The sequence below is a fragment of the Biomphalaria glabrata genome, chromosome 17 (assembly GCF_947242115.1).
Source record: "Biomphalaria glabrata chromosome 17, xgBioGlab47.1, whole genome shotgun sequence".
Taxonomy (NCBI): domain Eukaryota; kingdom Metazoa; phylum Mollusca; class Gastropoda; family Planorbidae; genus Biomphalaria; species Biomphalaria glabrata.
The window spans coordinates 10,030,400-10,043,560 of NC_074727.1; the positions used below are offsets into that span (position 1 = coordinate 10,030,400).

At 37.1% G+C, this 13,161-nt stretch overlaps 1 protein-coding gene across 7 annotated transcripts in view; it reads left to right on the plus strand.

Moving 5' to 3' along the window:
• Positions 1-13,161, plus strand: part of LOC106063651 (uncharacterized) — an 83,934-nt gene that overhangs the window by 35,519 nt on the left and 35,254 nt on the right. For all 7 annotated transcript variants that reach the window (XM_013222078.2, XM_013222080.2, XM_013222081.2 and 4 more), the window contains exons 3-4: positions 5,124-5,398; positions 7,509-7,568. In XM_013222078.2, the coding sequence (XP_013077532.2) occupies positions 5,124-5,398; positions 7,509-7,568 (335 nt within the window). The remainder of the gene's footprint in view (positions 1-5,123; positions 5,399-7,508; positions 7,569-13,161) is intronic.

Sequence of the window (13,161 nt, forward strand, 5' to 3'; positions counted from 1 at the left end):
GGGCCCCAGACAACTGGGTACGTGAAGACTCCTCTGCCCCCCCCCCTTTCAAATAGTAAACAAAATGGTCCCAGTCCTGCTTGCCCCACCCCTACCATTTTCCCCCCTTTCGGCGTATTTGAAATGGTGTCATGCAATTTATAAACTTAATGAATGACTACTATGTGTTTTGTGATTTATGAACCTAATGAATGAATGTTATGTGTTTTTGGAATATTGGGCACTACTGAGCATTAGCATCAAGACATCACATACGACCACAGAAATACATCCAGGGTTAGGTCATCTCTGCACTGCATCTTATACTTTGCGTAGTTCGCATCTTGAAGTCGGTAATATTTAATCAGTATGTCATTTAAGGTCATGTGCACTGATTTATAAAAAATGAGCTATCTTATTTCGCGTATCTCTCATTACATCTCCTATATTAGCATTTCATGTACTAGTTTCAGTAGATTTACCAGGATAGAAACAGTGTCATGTTGGCTAGCATATCAATATGTCATTTATATTATATTGGCTAGCATGTCAATATGTCATTTATATTATATTGGCTAGCAAGTCAATACGTCATTTATATTATATTGGCTAGCATGTCAATATATCATTTATATTCTGTTGGCTAGCAAGTCAATACGTCATTTATATTATATTGGCTAGCATGTCAATACGTCATTTATATTATATTGGCTAGCATGTCAATACGTCATTTATATTATATTGGCTAGCATGTCAATGCGTCATTTATATTATATTGGCTAGCATGTCAATACGTCATTTATATTATATTGGCTAGCATGTCAATACGTCATTTATGTTTCTATCATTTATTTCACATGCTATGATTATATTTTCAATTCATTTTTAAATTTTATTTATAGCTCTTAGGGCAGAGTACTAATAGTTCGTATTCAATTTTCAATGTAATATAGTTCATCAAAGTATACATTTAATCTATATACATCGTATAATCTATATTAAAGCGTATAAAATGTGTATACTAATATATATATATATCTTACTGAATGAAATATGATTTGTTTAAAGGAACTATACGTATAAATAAGGTAATTCTTATCACTTTATAATGCGTTGAACTAAATGACCTGACCCATTTTTAAAGTTGTTTAGTAGCGTACCAGTGGAACGGACTAATCCTCACTAAATGACCAGACAGAGAAATTGGAATGGTCTGTGTGTGGTCATGTGCTCCCTGTCAGACTGTTTACCGAACGGACTGTCACTTCTGCTGGTTTCAAGCGTCATTACTATTTGATCGGAAATAAAAGTCTAGACCCAGAACTCACGGGCACAGTGCCATCCTTCATTTGGTTCTATGACGTAACGTCCGGTCAAGCCACTGTGAAATTTATTAACGAAAATGTTGACCCATATGAATAGTGTATAATAAACTTTTTTTAAAACTCGAAATTTCTTTCATTTTTTTAAATATATAAGTAATAATGGCGCCTAAATCCTAACTAATCTAGACAAGGTTACAATGACAGTTTGTGTGGAAACACAAACTCTCATTTGCCTGCATTGGGGTATAACTCTTACTGTTCACGAGATAAATGTAAACATAGAGTTGAAGCTAGGTGCTGAAACAAATGATACATACATATATTAAACATAAATGAATAACAGCACCAGGGACCAAGTTTTTAAGAGAGAAAGTAGTGAATTAAAATGCTACGAAAATAAGGGATTCGACACCACCGCCTAGCGATAACGCACCAAGCGAAACTAGCCTCTAGACCATCGGAATGTCCATAAAACATTCTTCTGATCCAGAGTCATTTCGCCCGTATGCAAATTACCACCCCAGTGGTCAAAGGTCACAAGCTCCAAGCCGACACAGACTTCAACTCTATGTTTACATTTACGTTTACAGCATTATTGCTCGTACCCACTGAAGCTTCTATATGTAATGTGTTTATGTTGTCCACTTGTCTTTGTGAGAGATAAACAATTAGATAGAGCCATCGTTTGTCTAATACATGCCTAACGGCTGTCTGTGTCGGCTCTATCGAAGTTGTTAGTGAACGGATGCTGCGAGGGTGGGGGAGGGGCTAGCTGGAGCTTGTGACCTTTGACCACTGGGGTGGTAATTTGCATACGGGCGAAATAACTCTGGATCAGAAGAATATTTTTTGGACATTCCGATGGTCTAGAGGCTAGTTTCGCTTGGTGCGTTATCGCTAGGTGGTGGTGTCGAATCCAGTGTCTCAGGTTCGGGCCTCGGTCGGCGCATGCCCTTATTTTCGTAGCATTTTAATTCACTACTTTCTCTCTTAAAAACTTGGTCCCTGGTGCTGTTATTCATTGGTGCGTAACATACGTATGTTCACGAGATAATGTGAAAAACTACAATTTAGTTATTGTTTTAAATTATGTTCCACTTATATACATATTAAATAGATTTTTTTTCTTAAAAAAAAACAACACATTTTTAAAATGTAAATGTAGTAGTTATTATGATAGAACTCACTTAATTAACTTAGAAATACATTTGTAAACAAAATATATTTTTTGGGACAAAAAATATCTAATACCGTTTGCATAAATGTGTTTAAATGAGATATTGTAAGATCGTCTCCCTTACAAAAATACTGTCTGTTACTATTAATAGTGAATAGTTGTAAAAAGGGTGTATTTTTAAGGAAAAAAAAACTGCTTGCATAGATTTTAAAATTTAAATTTTTCGTTTTCAGAAAGAAAAAATTAGCCGTTGCATCAGAGCTTAGAAAGGTCTTAAATATCATGATGTCGGATTTTCACTTTTCTAGTTTACGAGATCTAAACGGGACGGACGGACGGACAGACCACACACAACTAATAACATGTATTCCCCTTTAGAGGCGCTAAAAAAGACAGTAGGCTACGATATTTGAAACGAAAGTGTAGTAGACGTATACCGTTCATATGGAAACCAAAGCTAAATAAAACTTGTGGATCTTTATAAGTCTTGGGGTATGTTAGATTTGCATATGTTTACACGTATGTGTAAAAAAAAAGGGAGGGGGGTGAGTTTAGGGGAACTTTGCGTGTGTGTGTATATTACTATGTAGTGAAAGTATTGAAATATTGAAGGCACTGATAGAGTTATCTCACTTGAATCTGTATCAAAACATTGTTATCTTCCCTTGCGTCTGTTTCTATGAGGTGTGTTGATCTACATTGAGAACTTAAAACATATCTTTATTAGTCCCCTCCCCCCTCATTTTTTTTTACACATGCTTAGCACTTGACCTAAAAACTTAAGAGCTAATCTATAGTTTTACCTACATAGTAGTCTAGATACAATAGTTAAACTCTTAGAGGGCAATTACTATTGAAAGGCAGTCTGGTTAACTATATACTAAAGAAAACTATCTGCATAAAGTACATCTCCCCTTTCAGACCTTACGATCTTCAAGTCAGATCATGTAAAGGGCATCAGTTTCTGTTGCCCATGGTTAACAAGGGTGTCTTGTGGCCAGCACAACGACCAACCGCCTATGTTTTCCTCAAAGTATCTGGTTAAAGAAAACTCTTGTAGTTGTTTATATGGGGACGACATTGTTTTCTTAGTTTGCTTTCAATCATAGAATGTTATAGAGAGCCTTCTAACGTTCTTGTCTATCTTATCTTATATAATACAGACGTTACTTTCAAAAAAAGAAGATGATTACGTCCTACGCGTCATGCATTCAGTCAGGGTTAGGGTTAGGGTTAGGGTTAGTCACTGGTTTTCCTGGCTAGCTCAGGCAACCCATTCCATGCTCTAATAGCGCTAGGGAAGAAGGAGTATTTGTACAAATTTGTCTATTGCTGAGTCTAATCTAGAAAGGTTTTTTTTATGGGGATATTTATATATTAATTATTATAGAAAAACTTACGGTTTGCCATATTCTTTAAAAAAAAAAGTAATATCGTGCTCTATAAACTATAAAAAAAAGTTTGCTCTATAAAGGTCTTATAGTGTGTTGTATAACATATATATCGTCATATTTTCTTGTATCATTAACTTTTGTCACATGTAAATTATGAGTGAGTCTGGTGTGAATGTACACTTTGGTTTCTTATAGTTATAATGTTTTTTGTTTGGTGTAATGCACAAATTGTAAGACAAATTTCCTTACGGATAATAAAGATTATTATTATTATTATTATTATTATATACATAGTAGCTCTACATCTCGATGTCATATTTACCATAAGGTGATCACTATTTGATTGGGGTTGGGGTATTCACCTCCCAGGACATGACAATTATACTTGACCTTTCAATTCGGACTTTTACTTAACTCTTAGTCTTTCGGGTAGAAGATGGGACCCCGGGTCTCCCAAAATAGGACACGAACTCAATGTCCATATTATCTCATGAGAAACGTCTGGGCAGGGCCAAGTCAAAACATAATATCACACACACACCATGGGATGTAGAAGTAAAACCACTTGGGTACCTGAACCAGCTCGACATCCAGGTTTTAACACATTGTTTTTTTTAAATTCCTCTTCTTAGCTTGCAAATTCTTTATAGAAATATATATATATATATATATATATATATATATATATATTTATATATATAAACAACAACAAAAGGTTGGATGAAAAAAAAACCAACAACAACTAACAATGACAATAAAAAAAAAACCTGCGTGGACAGTTCTCGAAAATGGCTCCAAAGATGTTCTTATAATTTAAAGGATAAAAAGATAAGACGCAATGTTTTAAGCCCTGCCTACTATTCTGCAATCAAAATCTAATCAGTGGTTAATGTAGCCAACACTTGACTTCAGTCTCCTAATGAACCAGGTGTACACACCCAGTGGTCACTAAGTCCTGCAGTCACATAAACAGTCATTAGAGAGATTGGAACAAGTGCCACGATTTCAAAGTTTTCCAGCCACCATTCATTAGCAGCCAGCTTTATCATTACATGTGTCCAGCTCAGTCCTCCCTCCATCTCCTCTCTCTCCCTCTCTCACTCACAACACACACACACTACACACACACACTTGACACACAGCTTGTTCTACAATGTATTCGGCCAACTACCAAATTTTTGTTCAGACCAAAATTGATTTTTTTTTTTAAATCCTGTGTTAATAAATTTGACTTTGGCTCGTCCACAGAGGGCACAGATGAGTACTACGGGGCCGTGGAGGGGCGAGAATGTGTCAACTGTGGCTCCATCTCCACACCCCTGTGGCGGAGGGACGCCACGGGCCACTACCTGTGCAACGCATGCGGCCTGTATAGCAAGTCGATCAATGGCGTGCCGCGCCAGCCAATGGAGGACGAGAGCTCCGTCACGCCCCCGCTGCAGACCACCCCCACCAGCCCGCCTCCGACGCAGGCAACGCCCCAGCTGGCGATGCAGCGCAGCTTAGGCGGAAATGCGTACAAAGTGAGTTATTTCCCCCTTGATTGCACATCTAAAGACCTAGTGATTTACGACAAGTATCAAGAGAAGAGGACTAGCTCAGAGCAAAGTGACCAGAAAACTCGTTCAGTGCTTTTTAGATTACATTTTGAGTTTTAGACTAAATAGCTAGTTGGACAAATAGGGCCTATCATAGCAACCAACAATATTTTTTTTTTTTACATCGACCTGTCGTAAATGTAAGTGTGGCCAGTGTCCGGTTGGCAGGTCACTCCTGGCGTGAGCCCTTTTTACCAGTTTGATTCAAATCCAGGGTTGTTAGGAAAGCAAGGCAGAAATAAAAGTTATACTATCCGCGCATGTTTGTTAAAGCCACATGTAACAAAAGTCCTTGCTGGTCTTTAACTGTGCCAAATGCCAATTGGTATCATGATACAATCTTTTTGGGTAAAAAATTAAACGTTTAGATTAGGTCATGATAGACGACCTTAGACTAGGTCAAGATAGATGACCTTTGGTTTCACTGCTTAGAGTAGGTCAAGATAGACGACCTTTGGTTTCACTGCTTAGAGTAAGTCATGATAGACGACTTTTGATTTCACTGTTTAGACTAGGTCAAGATGGACGACGTTTAATTTCACTGTTTAGACTAGGTCATGACAAAAGACCTATGATTTCACTGTTTAGACTAGGTCGTGATAGAAGACCTATGATTTCACTGTTTAGACGAGGACACTAGGTCAAGATAAACTATCTTTGATTTAATTGTTTATACTAGGTCATGATATACCAGCTTTAGTTTCATTGTTTAGACTAGGTCATGATATATACCAGCTTTAGTTTCATTGTTTAGACTAGGTCATGATATACCAGCTTTAGTTTCACTGTTTAGACGAGGACACTAGGTCAAGATAAACTATCTTTGATTTAATTGTTTAGACTAGGTCATGATATACCAGCTTTAGTTTCATTGTTTAGACTAGGTCATGATAGACGACCTATGATTCACTGTTTCGCAGTTTAGGTTACGATATACTATCTAGAATATCATTGTTTAGACTAGGACACTAGGTCGAGACAGACGAATTTTTAATTCACTGTTTAAATTGGGTCGTATAATACATGACTTCTCAATCAATTGACCATAAGTCATGATAGCCTACTTATTAGCTAACGTTTATAGACATTTTATGTTCTTCAGTCATCCAGTGGCGTAGCTTGGGTGGAGGGGGGAGAGGAGGAGGGAGAATTTGAAATTTCACCACCCCCCCGGACCTCCATTTTAGGGAGGGGGGCACAAGAGTGTTTAAATTTTTTTTTTACATTAAATATTGCGAAAAATGCAGGGGCCCCCAAAGAGGTCAAGCCCCCGCATCCGGGCGCCCAAATGATGACAGGTTTCTAGCTACGCCACTGCAGTCCCCCATTGTATATTACAATTGTAGAGTAATCTAAAGCTGTCACAAGTGGCATCAACGGTTACAGAAGAATGCTGAACAGCAATGAGACAGTGGCAGCGACTTGAACTCTCAGTCTACTGGTTTAAGGGGCTGAATGTATTTTTTAAATTGGGAATGCCCATTTTTTTTTGTGAGACCCCTTCCCTCCCCCGCTCTCAAACTTTTACAATTTCCCAACCTGTTAGATTTCTATTTTCAAAACGCCCCTGCTTAATAGAGAGGAGAATCACTTGTTGTATCCGTTCTACTGCCCCCCCCCCTTTACCCCCTGCCGCTGCTCCCGTCTCTGTTCATTCAGTCTGCAGTCACAGAAGTTGAAACACTTGCTTGCTATATTTGTTAGGGACAGGATTTTGTTCTATCGCTAATTACAATTGTGAATGATACTCTTATTTTATTTAGATTTTTTTTGTCAGTTATTTTAGAAATAATGTACAACTAGTAAAGTTTACAATCCATAAGATAAAAAATTACATTATATCATCTGCATGTATTTTTTTTTTTTTAAATAACGCAGGGGAAATAACGCGACAATTGTTTTTTTCCTTCATTGGTCATAAGAGTTTTATCCCTTGTTTTTTTTTTTAATATTTCAAATAGTAAACTCGTCTATTCTTTCCCCACTTTCTCCTATTTAGGCCTACATTTTCATTTAGTCTACTAAATTCTTTCAGGGCTCAGATGACGAGGACAGCAGGGTGAAAAGAAACACAGATTTGAGTAAATTCGAAAAGGTTAGATCTAGATCTCATGAACATTTCATCATGGAATCACACACACTTGCACCGTAGTAACCACGCACACACACTAACATTCATATTTGATTTGTTCTCATATTCTTCCACTACATGGTTTCTCTTTAAGTGTGTTTGCAAGTCTGTTTCTTCGTGTCCTGTGTGATTGCCTACATCAGGGTACATGCATAATTCGACTACTTCTGTCATCCTTGGGTGGGGCTGAAGGCTTAGATATGCTCATTATGCTGTAAGTGTGTGTATGAGAGAGAGAGAGAGAGAGAGAGAGAGAGAGAGAGAAAGAGAAAGTCGGTCTTCGCTTGGGGCTAATAATGCTTATATGAGCCCGAAATATTCATTAGACTGCGTACTGAGCAAGCAATAGAAGCTGGAGCCTATGTTGATCTGACTTTCTATTATGACGAATTACAAGAATTAGGTCACCTTAACTTTTGGTAACTGGTATTGCAAGTCTCCAGTCTGACTGAGCGGTATCTTTGTTGCGCGTACAGTATACGGCTGTCGAAAAAGTCAGACCTTTAAACAAAAAGTTTGGTGAATAAAGGAGCTTTCATAAATCTCCCTAAATACACAAACAATAAAAATATGCCTGTCATTACATTTACAAAACTAACGTGTGCAGAAAAATGACTTCTTGTAAGATTTATTAATTACCATACTTCTATTAATGAGGACTTAATTGATTTTTTTTTTACTCCTAGTGGAGCATATGGCCCTGTGGGTCCCCCCCCCCCCCACCACCACCAGAGATTTAGTTATTTAACTTAAATGACTAGTTTGTCCTAAGAAATATATTTATATCCTTTCAATATTTTGGCTCGAACTAATGCGATTATTTTTGTTGGATTTATTCATCTCTGAATGTTTATTCCACCCCCACCCCCCTCTTAGATTTGCTCTGTGATGTAACCATTTCTGAGTTTGTTTTTTCTTTTTGATTGGAGAACAAAGGATCCACTCCAATCTAGCGTCACTGAAGATACACTCAAGCAAATCGAGCAAATCGAGATATAGCTTGATAAAAAGCTCATTCGTTTATTTCGCATATCTTAAAAAAAGGGCTCGCAAAGACGTTCCTTCAGGGAACAGTGCCAGGTAAAAAAAAAGAAGAGACAGACTGAGAAACCGTTAACATAAAAGAACGGACGTGCCTGTCATTGTAAAAGATTTCATCCAAGGCAAAAAAAAAAAATAATAAAAGAATGGAGAAAGACTGTCGACGGTGTCTCAACGATTCAACAGGCTAATGGATAGGTGAAGGTAAAAAAAAAAAAGATTTCCCGTATGTCCGATATCTACATCTTTTTAGACAAAATTTAGACATACAGTTTTTTTTTTCCACTACTAGATCCGAAACAAACTATTTATCTCGACTAGTAGATCTAGGTATTAGGAAATCCATTTTTCTCGCGTCAGTTGCTTAAGAATCTTACTTCCGGGACAATAACCAACAGGAGGTGGAGTGGGCAAGAAGGAATTAAATTGCACCCCTTTGGTTTGCTTTGCTATGGTTCACCTATGTACGTTCTTGGCCTCTCTGCCCAGCAGGATATTGCTAGGACGATGAAACGAAATGGAAGCCCGACTGGAAGCTTTCAAAATAGAAATTAGATTACTTTTTTTTTCAAATAATCAGATGGATATCTATTTATTTTACATTTGCTAATAAGAGTTCTCATTTTACTTTGCTGCTACAAATTTAGATAGAATATTTTTAAAAAAAGTTCTGATATGATGGACTACATTCCTCAATATTTTGGCTAGGGTTTACTTTTGTAGCAGCTTTGCGTAGGCTAGTTAGGTCTTCTAATGAGGCAGCATTGAAATGAAGCCTTTCGAAAAAATACGAAAATATTCGTTTACAGTTACAATTGTCTGGATCTAACATTCTATAGACCAGTAGCAGAAATATATCCCGTTTAACTTTGTCTTCGTTGACTTGTTTGTTGATTTAGTCAAATCAGTTTAATAAACCTTCAGAGAAGATTGACAATTCTGTACATGGTTGCTCTATCAAGTCTCGGAGCTCAAATATTGCTGTTCTCTTCTCTTTGATGTCTTATAACTCTCAGCCTCGTTTTCAGAAACAATTTGAAACATTTTTCCCAGCAAGAAACTTTACAGCCAAATCACAGCCAATCACTGCTTTGATACTACCACGTTTCTCCGTAGCAGTGACTTTTGCCTTTTTTTGACATTAAAAACATGTTAAATATGTAAAAAAAAAATACTTTTTAGAAACCTCGCTTATATTAAGGGAACTTGCATCAATTATTTTGAATCAATGACGTCATCATTCATCGGGCAGAAGGTTTGCTTGCTACACTTTCAAAAGGAATTTAGTTTGTATTCGAAATGGAGCCTCCATGATGGAAGCGCCAACGTGTTTTTCCACTAAGCTACTTATAAAAATTGAAGTTGTCCATTGTTAGTCTAAAGTTTTAATCGAAAAACCTAATTCTCTAAAGTGTACAATACAAGAGAATATCATCTTATTAGAATAATATTGACGTCTGCCACATTCACACCAATAAACACATAAATAATACACTTGTGTTATTCTCTCTGCAAATTTCACCGTTCCGTCCCATCCCCACCTCTAGACCCAGGTTGTTGTCCACAACAGCAGACGCCCCCCCCATCCCATTTCTCCTGCCCCCCCCCCCCCCCGCCTTCTTTATTCCTCTTCACGCTCCTGTCCGTGACAAGCGTATTGCCGTTAGCTCCAGACCAGGAACACGCTGCAGTGAGCATGCTAGGAATAAGCTCTGTTAATTAATGCCGTCTCGTGTTGACATAACGAGACGCAGGGGCGCATCAGACTTGCTACTGGCAGAGGCAGAGCTTTAGGTGGTAATATGGAAGCAATTTTTTCCCCTCATCAGACTTGCTACTGGCAGAGGCAGAGCTATCAGAAGGTAATATCAATGAAAGCAATATTTGCAAGGTCCAACGTGTTCATATCTTCTTCTTATGTTTTGCATTGCGTGTGGTTAAGATATCACCTTCACCCTCACCCATCCTTTAGTTTGTTGAACCGTTGAGGCACCACACATGATCTGTGGACATTCTTTCTCCATTTCTCTATGTCTTTTGCCTTGAATAGAATATCTTTTATTGACAAGTCCGTCCATTCTAAGACATACGTTTCTATAAAATGTGTTAGTAGAATCAGAGTAAAACCAGCTTAAGTTATCACCATCCCTTCAATCTTGTCATGTTACAGTAATCCATCGAGTAAAGAAAGGCAAAAATTATGCAGATGTATTGGGAAGTAACAAAGTGACTATTGTTGGTAACATGCATCGCAAAATGACTAATCTAGTTGAGCATTTATCTTGTGGATGAAGGGCAGGGCCGGATTTAAAGGGGGACAGGCGAGGCTACAGCCTCGGGGACTTCACAAGAAAAGCCCCCTATAAAAATATATCCAAATTTCGATGGGTCAAAAAGGTTTTTTTTTTACTTTTCTAATATTTTTTTTTCACATTTTTACACTTGTAAATACAGCTCCAGATTTAGGACAGTCTACCAAGGATCTTACCCTCTACAAACTCAAACATGTACACTTTAAAAAAACAAACAAACTATAACGTGCATATTAATTTTTCTTTAAAAAAAAAAAAGGAAAGACAGATTAAACTTAAAAGAACTCTTATTTTTTCTTCTAAAATATAGCAAGCTTTTAGATAAAAGTATTTTTATTCATATATGTATCTTTATTCAAGCTTTCAAAAAATTGAAGGGGCCTCCACAAAAATCCTGCCCCGGGGCCTCCATATTCTTGAATCCGGCCCTGATATAGAGTTTTATTTCTGATAGACATTCTAGCCTTCATTGAAGGTAGCTTCTGACTGGGTTTTGCAGGAGCCTTTCTTATTTCGTTTAGCTGACCAAGTGTCGGCTGAGATCTTCCCTACCTCGCTGTTCACTGTCCTCCTCCCACTCCCCTCCCCTTAAGCTGTATTCCCAAGCGTTGACGTCATGTCTATGTCTACTGCTGTCTGCTCCCTTTTGATAACATCCACACAAAGGAAGAAGAGGTGGCCAGTTATCCTGTGTCTTTCGAAAGTTGTCCATTTACAATGTTGTTAGTGACTTTTAACTTACAGTACAAGTCATTTTGAGTTACAACTCTACAGGAGGGCATTCTAATTGAGATCTTTCGAAAGTTGTCCATTTACAATGTTGTTAGTGACTTTTAACTTACAGTACAAGTTATTTTGAATTACAACTCTAGAGGAGGGGATTCTAATTGAGATCTTCCCAGAACAAACATTTACATTCTAATAATACATCTTCAATTATCCACACTTTGTTTTCCATTAATAAAAAAAAGGATTGATCGGGGACCTAAGTCGGAATCCAATTATTTCTTTTTAAAGCAAAACAAAGACATAAATCAATTAATTAAGGCAACAAGAAATTAAAACAATGTTAAAACTAGTTTTTGCCATTTGACTTTGGGAAACGAGTTTAATGATGCCCCCCCCCCCTCCCATCCATCCCTTTTCTTTTGTTTTTCTTATCAAATTCTTTCTTTGCACTATATAGTTGTATGATTGCATGTTTAAAGTGGATCATACGCTCATATATACAAGTTTAAATACTTGAGTATTTCAAACATTTATTGATTGTTCCCTTAAAATGAGTTATGCTGAGTTTCTTCAAATAAATTTAAATACAAAGCTATAGAATTGGAAAAGGTTCCAGGCTATCAATAGTTTTCCAGATCTCTGATTACACAATTATGAGTTCTTGAGTTGCCAACTATGTATCTTTAACTCGCCCTAAGGTCAACTATTAGACGTTCCAACTGATGAACTGAATAGGCTTAAATAAACAGTTCAGCCTGTCAAATATTCAACTTTCTAGCAAGACCATCATCTAGATTCAACGGGGGCGATATCGCCCCCTAGGGGGCGTTTTCGAGATTTTGGGGGGCGCTGAGAGCCAAAGGGGCGGTAGGGGGGCGCTGGGCACAAAATGGGGCGGTAAGGGGGCGCTGGGCATAAAGGCGGAAAGAAGAAACTAAAGCGGCTCTGAAACAAAACAAATTTTAAAATTCTTCAACATTAAAGCTGGGAAACTAAATATAGACAAATTATACTTAACTTACTTCTAATTTAGGAACGGAAACAGCGTTAGAAAATGAGTTCGGGAATCCCATTTTCTATTTTTAAATTCTTACTCTTTTGATATGATAGGAGAGTATTTATTGTCCTTGGATCTCGCGCGTATAAACGTTTAAGATTTGACAAACAAAGTAGGTAATACGTCTTTTAGATTATAGTTTATTTTATCTACAGATGTTAATATATTGAAATGTAAATGTTAATTGCAAAAAACATTAAAGGTAACATTTAAGAGAATAATTTAACTTTTTAAAAACAAAAAACATTGATAAAATGTTGTTAAGAAAACTCACTGGTATGTCATGTAATATTTCCTTGAGATTTAGTGAATTGCAACTAGAAAAAAAGTAAGTTCTACTTTGATGGCATTTTCAGATGAGTTTATGAAACCAAGTCGGCTTCAGGAACATATAGCGATATCCAAAAATAATTTAAGA